Source organism: Notothenia coriiceps, unplaced genomic scaffold (genome assembly GCF_000735185.1).
Source record: "Notothenia coriiceps isolate Sejong01 unplaced genomic scaffold, NC01 NC01_scaffold00013590, whole genome shotgun sequence".
Classification (NCBI taxonomy): domain Eukaryota; kingdom Metazoa; phylum Chordata; class Actinopteri; order Perciformes; family Nototheniidae; genus Notothenia; species Notothenia coriiceps.
Genome location: NW_011346291.1, coordinates 458,793 through 468,118, shown reverse-complemented (window position 1 = coordinate 468,118; position 9,326 = coordinate 458,793). Strand labels below are relative to the sequence as shown.

Here is a 9,326-nt window from a genome sequence, read left to right as displayed (position 1 = left end):
TGAAAATGCTTGTAAGGCTTTGATGTCCTCTGACTTCAGTGGTGCCCATCAAGTGCTTTTTTCCATAATATGCATGTGGCTATTTTTTGCGTCTTTCCAAAGCATTCTTCTAACGAGCATTCTTGCTCTTTGATACCCGCCCTGTCAGATGGGCATGTGTGCTGAGAGCTCTTGACCGCTTATCTAGGTTGCACTTGAGGCAGTTACCTCAGTGCTACAGGCACGCCTATAGGTCTTAAGTATACTATAATGCAGGACCCTCTAACACTGCTAGCAGCATTTTCTTCCACCTCCAAAAGCGGAACATACAGAGTGTTTTGACATTTTCCAAGCTACTGACAAATAAGTTGTATCAAAGGGGTTTCCATCAAACACTGGCTATGTCCCTTAGGGGGTAATGATAATGACAGCACTGTGTTCGCACTAGTATGCTGTGATGCGTCGCACAATCTTGCCTTGGTCGGTTCCGGTCACTGTTTTGGTTTGATTGCTGTGATGGCTGTGCAGTTGGATATGACTGACGGAAATCTTTGAGGCAATTCGGCCTTGGCGTCCTATCGACTTGGATACTTGCTGTTGTGGATACTGCTGCAAAGACCTATTGAGGCACTGCTTGGGATGTGATTTGACAGCATACGTTTTTGATCTGGTTCTTGTGAATTGTTTCTTTGGCGCCGTGCCCCTGTTGCCACTTGCCATCTGTAGCTGCGTATTGCAAACTGGTTCGTCTCGGACTCGTAGTGCGCGCTGCCGTCACCTGGCAGTTGCGCTTAGCAGCTCCTGTTGGTGGATTGGTACTGGTTGTTGGATTTTGATCTGATTGAGTGGGTTTTGTGTTTTTATGCCTCCTGTTGGTGGATGATGACGGTAAATGAAGTTCTGTGGAACAAATGGCACAGCAGAGGGTTTGAGGCAAGACATTGTGTTTATTGGAGCACATATAGGAATTTGGTTCCTTTGTGACTCCTATGCTCAGACCTCTGTTTCTGAGTCTGTGACTTTTTGCTGTCTTGCGCAGCATCTGACTTTTGCACTTCAAGCAATTCCCTTTTCTTCCTAATTTGAGCCTCTTTGAGCGTCCAGCTCATGCTTTTCGCTTGAGAACAGCCTCCAAAGCCAAGAGTGGCAGCCCTTTCAGCTCTCTGCCTTGATACGTGCAGGAGCACGTTGTTTGACCTTGAGCAAGGACCTTGAATGGCCAGAGCTCCACCTGACACATTTGTTTTGTCACCAATGTTAGAAATACTGGTCATTTGGCCCATATTATCCAGCTCCTCATTTTGCACGTAACACATCATTTTCATTTGAGCCACTGTTATCCACAAACCTCATTTGACACATCATCGATTTCGTCATCCACAACCTTTTTGCATTTCTCCCTGTTTGCATGGAACCCATTTTTCCATTTTGTGTATTACTCCTTTAACATTTGTGCCATTTGATTTTGAAACCATTCCGTTTGGTTATAACATTTCATCAACAAAGGTTTGAACTGACTCATGCAACCTTGTAGTTTCCCAGACCACAACATTCATGTTTTGGTATTTGCATGTCAGAAACATTTCCATTTGAATCATCATTTGTTCCATCCTATTCCTTTGCCATTTTACATAATTGCGTTTTATCCAAGGATTTCCTGTCCTTTTGCATAGATAATATCTTTGCTTCCGCTGCTTTATATGTGTGTTTAGCTGTCCTTTTTACCAACCCATCCTCCTTTTCACTTTGATTGACAGCAGCGTTCATTTCTGCGTTCATTTCCTGATTTTCCTCGTTACTCATGGCCATTATTTAGCAATCCACGGAGGCTTTGTTTAGAATTACTTTATGGGATTTTCCTGTATCCCGTTGCGTGAAGGCCACTCTCCTCCGCAACCTTTCATTCATTCATAAATACTCCTACCGTGACTTTGATTGGAAAAGTCAATGAATACAGCGCTGTCCTCCTATGTCCATCCGTCTTTGGAAGCAAGTTTTTCAACAAATGTAAAGGCAACCGAACAACAAATATTTGCCAGTGAGGGATATGGTGTGAAGCTTTTCCAGACGCGTGTTGTTGACAGCAAATCAGGTCTTCTCTTTGAGTGCATTTAAGATGTTTATTTGGATTGCAGGATGATGACAGCAAAACAAGAGCTGGGTGTTTAACTGATAACTAAACAACTAACTGTGATAAAGAAATAAACCGAAATTAACTCAAAACAAACAGAAAATAAGCGAAAACACGCACGGTTGAAAAACTGTGTGGCTCCCACTGGTGATTCCCAATCCCTAATGGTGTGCACCTGTGTCCTCCCCAAATAGTAGGCTGTACTCTGAAATTGGCTGAGTCCCCGCCTATGCCCAGGTCAATTCAGTAGTATCACAGCACCTTCATATACAAATATTAAAATACATCAAATTGGCTGCAACATTACCTTTAGCAACAAAAAACAAGCTTTTGAAATATAGTTCAGTCACATGTGTTAGCCTGGCACATGGACATGTTGTTATGGGAACACAAAGTCACATGACCTGGCCCATGACCCACCAGACTGTTCAGTGTGTGTCACTTAGGGACTTCATAAGATAAAATAAAGGCTAAAACTGTATAAGGAACTTTCCAGAACATTTGAAGGTCATGTGACACCTGTGTCATGGAGGGTCCTTATGGTTAACAGTTGTTTAGCCCCTACCTTTTCTTCCATTTACACGCAGGCTAAGGTCATATCACTGTCTAAGGAAATGACAGAAATCAAAGGATTTTGTCTTGCTGTCAATGTCTGTGGCTTTATGTGAGAGACAAAGACAGGATGCAGTCAGTGCTGCGCGATGAGGATCCTCAGTTGTTTCACACTGTTGCTCTTTCTTTCTGCCAATGCAGGTAAGATGATTTACTTTTCAAAACACTTTTGAAAAACATGTTGTTGTTATTAAAGTCTGTGTGCAACATCGTTCGCTAGACCAGCTGGTTGTAAGACTTTTGTGCAGCAATAGTTTTACATTCTGCTTTCAGATCTAGATTGTTTTTGGGACATTTCTTCTTCTTTTCGACAGACAACAACGCAGTGTGGCGAGCGTCTGGCGAGAATGTCACCTTGAGGTGTTCCGTTGCAGGGTGTCCCAAGAGTAAAAGCAATAACGAGTATGATGGGATGTATCTGTATCTGAATCAATATCATGAGGAGCAGAAAGAGGTGCAATACTATCACTCAGGAACACCTGACAACATCGCCCCGAGAGATAGATACAAGGACAGGATTCAGACAAATGGATCTCTGAAGGACCACACCATCACCATCAGCCGGCTGACCGTGCACGATTCTGGCTTCTACCGATGTGTCTTCATACATTTTTCTCATGTAAGAGTCACATGCAGTGAACATACACTTTTTATAGAAGGTGGGCTTTTATTTTATTTTTTACATCAAATTTAAATTCTGTTTTTATTGTATCTTGTTCTTTCAAACATCTATATAGTTATATAATTTCTGCGTTTAGTAGATCACTTGCAACATTGTCCTGCAGTATTTTATTTCTATATGTGTTGTTTTTGCTATATTTTATTGTTTTATATCTTATGTATAATTATGTTGCATTGTTGGAGGAGTTTAGGTCTTAAGGTTTTCATAGCCCAAACTACTAAAAGGTATAGTGAGTTCAAAAAATATAAAATGTATAAAGATTCTCAACAGTATATAAAATAGGTTAACATTTCTTGTGTCCCCACTGCTGAAAGAATTGTATTTGTAAATTCAATATTCAATATTCTTATATTAATATTCATTTGAACTTTTCTTCCGAGTTTATAAAAATGTAATCCGTAGAAAAGTATTGAAGATGTAAGCCTTCTCTTTGAAACAAACTTGGCTTATTTAATGAGGGGTGGGGGTAAAATACAGAAATCACCAAGACAAAGAAATTGAACATATCCTAAATGAAAATACTCATGTTTGGCGTAAGAGTAGATGCAAATGGATGGCACAAGAACATTTTTAACATTCATCTAACTATATTTACCTGATAACACTCATAGTATAAAGTATACTTTTACTTCCCTAAAATATTTAATTGCAGTGGTTTAAGGGCTATTTAGTATTTGTACAGGGCTACATACATAACATACCAAATCACCAAATCGGCTAATTATGATTTAAAGTTGTGCTGAATATACAAGATGTTATGCTAAAGGAACATTTGCATGAAGACATTTTATTTGGTGTAACCCAGCTTGCTGTCATCCTTTAATCCAGGAGTAGCTCCATGTCCCCCAGCAGAAGTTCCTCCTGCCCTTACCTGCGAGAATCATCTTCCTCTGGTGTTAATCATTGGCGCAGCCTGCACCGTCTGCACGATCGCCACCATAATCTTCATCCTGCTGGTCGTCCCCAGGGTGAGTTCAGATATCTCTTCCAATCGCTATGGGCATGGACTAAAATCCTCTAAATGCTCTGCCATCTTCAGCCGTGGTTACTGTACCTCCTGTGTGTTGAGACATTATTCACTCTACATCAGGGGTGTCAAACTAAATTTCCTTGCGGGCCACATTAGCATTATGGTTGCACTCAAAGGGCCAGTTGTAATTTTAGGACTATATAAATATAGATATATAAATAAATGATATATATTAAATAATGTATTATATTATATGATTGGCTCTGCATTGGATTATTATCAGTTCTGGTAATAACTTCATAAATAACTACGACTGAAAGCAGAAGTCTAGGGCAAATAATTGAAAGCAAATATTCAACAATTACACCAATTGTATTGTATATAATATTCTTTGCAATTTCTTGAGGGCCACATAAAATGAGGTCGCAGGCCAGAATTGGCTTTGAGTTTGACACCCCTGCTCCATATGATTGCTTGACTGATTTCTTTATTTCCATTACATGGACACAAAATGCCCGGACCTTATCATTTTACAAGTCACCAAAAATAAAATGTCAATGTTCCTATGTTTATTGACATTTGACATAATCACAGGCTTTTCGATGCTTGGTCTTCAAACATGTATTCTGCCTTCTCTCCCAAGCTTTGTAGACATATTCCTTTACAGAAAATATACTCTAAAGCAAACCCACATTTTTTCATAGTCATTTAGCCAAGAGATATCAACATTAATGGAGGACATTACTTAAGGTACATAGACACAAAAGTAAAATAGAAAGTGAATCTTATTCTCAATTTCTCCTAACTCCCACAACATTCACAGGGTTATTAGTCATGTCTGAGTGTAACGATCTGCATAGGGATGTTTGTCTTTTACTTTAAATTATACTCGACTTAAAGTTCTGAAATCTAGCTTGTATTTTTTATTCACACCATATATCGTCCCACCATTTTTCTATATGCATAAAAAAAACGTTGCTCTTAATCTCTTCAACATAACAGCGTACTGAGTAGTGGAAAGTGAATAACAAATCATCAAACAGCCAAAACCACCTGCTGTAAACAAGATGTTCCTCTGTGATATCTGCAGCTCATGTGCCGATTACAAAGATAACCACTCTTTCACAGGAAGTGAGGACAGCTTCTTTAAATGTACTGTTTGTGTTTTATTCTGTTCAGATTTCTTCACATGTTGTCCAAAGATAAATATTACACTCTTTGTTAGAGTAGTTTCCTTACAAAAAAACCACCTTACTGACTTTTAATTTGGTAATACTTGAAACCCTCAACCATAGGGGAAACAATTACTGTAAGTGCACTGACGTGAAAAAGCACATAAAACATAATACAAGATATTCACATGTCAGTATACTCTTAAGATACTTACAGTTCATTCTTAAAATAACTTAATTTCAATCAAACTAATGTCATGTTATAAAATCACAAATGTAAAAATGAAGGAGTCCTTGGTTAATTTGTCCTATGTTTATACTGACTAGACACTGCTCTGCCTGTCTGCTTTACTTGCCTGCAGAGAGAATTCATACTGAATGTGTGAAGAACTCTTGTTTACATTACATTTAATTGCTTTGCCATTACAAAATAAAATAAAGAATAAAAACTTTGATAAGCTGGCTCCTCCAAGTCCCAAGATTGTGAACATTTGTGCATTTAATTAGTCTTAAATTTGTCTAAATTTGGTACCTAAAAAGTTCTGTAATGTAATGTCTATAGATTTTTTCTGACACACCATCATAGTATCAGGCGATCAGTGATAGTGATATTTCTCTACCAACAGGTCAGAAGATGGGTTAGCAGCAGAAGAAGAGCAAGAAGGGTCGCGCGGGTCCCGAATAATGAATACGTGTATGAAGTGATGACAGCCAGAGGCCTCCACCCTGCACTGGAGCAGTCCTCTTCGAGCACGTATACAGGAATACGCTTAGCTTAGCTTTCATCAACTATTGTTGCATTGGTGGCCAACTTCCACTTAGCATTGGTTTACTTTCATGACTACCGTTAAAATTATGAAACAAAATGTAAAGAAATTGTAAACACTGGATTATAAAATCTCTAAATGAATTGCTGTGAAAGTATTACTAAAAGCATTCTTAATTAGTATAGCTTAGTATACTTTTTAAACTTTAAAATCTGTTTGTAGGGGCATTTTTTGACAACACTTGAATACATTAACACAAGTTATATAACAAATAATATTTTAATGGCCTTCATTCAACTAATGTGTCATTATTTAAATTAACCTACATTAACATTGATATGAAACATACAATAGAATACACACTGTCTTACTGGAATTGCTTTGCCTGGTCTTTCAAGAGTTTTGCTCTAAACTCTAAATCTAAATAATTACAAATACATGTAGGCAACAAACAAAACCGAGCGCGGAAACTATATGAAGATAACAGGGGATAGACGCAGAGGAAGTTTGATTAAGACAAGGAGGCAAGACCCGTGTTTGGTTTCATTTCTGTGGCTACCCAGCAAGGCTGCTTACGGAAAAGAAAAATATCTGGGCCAGAGATTTTTGTGTGATAAAGCTTTCAAAAATACATGTAGGCACAAACGACCTACTTAACAAGAGGGGGGTGATGGGGGGATATATGTGGGTTATAGAGTTCTCACTTACTGATAAAAATCCTTCTATATATTTTTTCAGCGTACCATACTGTATGTGCGCTGGTTATGATGACTGAAATCATTTTCTTCTACAAATCATCCGTACACCAAATGAAACCTACTTCATAATTCAACATTTGTGCTTTAGAATAAAACTTCACACTGATTTTTGTAAAGATGTTTATAAACAATGTGAGTTGATTTGCTTTGACAACAAGTTGTATCTGCTCCTGTGGATTTGAAAACAAATGTAAAATATTCAATAAAAGCAACACAAAATAACTGACATTCAACGTGTGTTCCTCCTGTTGTTAAAAGTTATGTGGCCGTATGTTTACTCTTGAGTAATTTCATAGAATAAATTGTTGATCCTTTTAGTATTGAAATGGTGAGAACATGATGTAGTTCACGTGAACTTTAGACCTATCCTGTGGCAGGGTCGGCTCTAGAACAAATCGAATGGGGGGGAAATCATTTACCAAGGGGGGGCACACACTGCCGTCAACAACCAACACACAAACACCAACTTCAATTTAAAAAAACATGCTGTAAAGCCTATTGTCTTTCACACACATTGCAGGGGTGTAGTGCTATTTTATAGCGCACCTATGACTTGTGCATACATGCACGGTTGTGGCACGATCTAACAAAACAAAGGTCGGGGGTCATTGGTCAAGCAACACACCAATCAGAGAGCAGCAGTGAGCACATCTCAGGCTGTGTTTTATATTTGTATTCTTTATTTCTGATGTATTTCACACAAAAAATCTTTAGTGGAAACTTTTCACTTATATGATTAAAAAAACAAAACGGCAAAGTGGCAAGTCTTGCCCACCCTGTGTTGGGGGGGCACAGTGACTCATTTGGGGGGGCATGGCCTGGGAATGATGCCGACCCTGTACTGTGGTATTCACACATTTAACCACTTCCCCTAACAAGAATGAGAGGTGTGAGTGTTTAGAGCTATAACTCAAATGTGCTTGCTATTTAAAAGTGTTCTATTTTCTTCGTATCTATACTGTAACAACACCCACACCACAATAACACCAGATGAACTAAAACTGACAAGCCCTTTTAATAATAAAAACAGGCTACATCTTTTTATGGACACTGTTGTTTTCTTATAGATAATACTGTACATAACACACGCTTTGCTAAAAATGTGTGAAAATACTTTTATACACTGGCAAGCTTTGAATAGCTTTATATAGGCCCTCTTAATATCACTGATCTTTTGTTCAAAATAGCTTTATATGTAAGCCATCTTAATATCACTGATCTTTTGTTCAAAATAGCTTTATATGTAAGCCATCTTAATATCACTGATCTTTTGTCCGAAAAGCAAACCGTCCTGAAATGGTCAAGTGCAACATGTAAACACAGATAGAGATGTTTTGCCTTTTGTAACTTGAATAGCTGAGTCCTTATTACGTGGCAGCAATAGTCAATCAGAGTGGCCAACTTTTTATATTTTTGTGCAGGGATATAAAGAGTTTAGTTATCTATAATTCATTGCTAAAAAGGTTATTCTTTGGTTGTCTTAGAAATAACTTTAAAAATATGTACTCAGTGTATTGATGCTGTGTGATTGAGGTCAATGCTCTTTTATCACAACTTGTTTGATCAAGTACAGATTGTTTAATCTAAATCCTTTACTGAGTGTGCCTTTGAGCCCTAGACTCTAGGGTATCTTGTGAATTTACTCCAGGAGTAACTATAAAGTCTGATTTAAGACTTGATTATATTTATCATCATTAATCAGAATCTGTAGTAAGTAACTAAAGGTAGCGTATTAAATAAATGTACGGGAGTAGGCTACAATTACACAATTTACCTCTGAATTGTAGTGGGGTAAGTACTAAGTAACATACCATTTACATACTCAACTAAAGCACAAGTAGGTTATTTCTAAATCACAAGTACAGTATTTGAGTATACAAGTTAGCCTATTTCCCACCTCTGGTCAACAATGTTAGATCTTTATGTCAACTTACTAATAATATATCTTTAGTATTATCATAAAAATAGCACGTTTATTTATTTTAAAAAACCACGTTCTCCAAGTAAAATCTATAGAACATATAATGTTTAATCTTTTTGAAAAATAGAGATCGGACCATCAGTAACAGATCATCAGTCTTGTGTACAGATCAGTTCGATAAAGCAACATGCCAAAACAGCGACATTTTACGCGATAAATACGGGTTTAAATATCAGCATTTGCCACGGAAGGCGAGTGGCAGCTACCATAAACCTCCTCTTAACTTGTGGCATTTACTTGCCACGGCAAGTTGTGGCATATCTAAGTTGTGGCA

The 9,326-nt window shown here is 37.8% G+C and overlaps 1 protein-coding gene across 1 annotated transcript; it reads left to right on the top strand.

Annotated features, from left to right (window-relative positions):
- Positions 1-2,783: 2,783 nt before the first annotated feature.
- LOC104947986 (uncharacterized) lies at positions 2,784-7,123 on the top strand. The gene is made up of 4 exons (XM_010774126.1): positions 2,784-2,863; positions 3,037-3,381; positions 4,233-4,372; positions 6,173-7,123. The coding sequence occupies exons 1-4, from the start codon at positions 2,812-2,814 to the stop codon at positions 6,323-6,325; spliced, it is 690 nt and encodes a 229-aa protein (XP_010772428.1). The 5' UTR covers positions 2,784-2,811; the 3' UTR covers positions 6,326-7,123.
- The last annotated feature ends 2,203 nt before the right edge of the window (positions 7,124-9,326 follow it).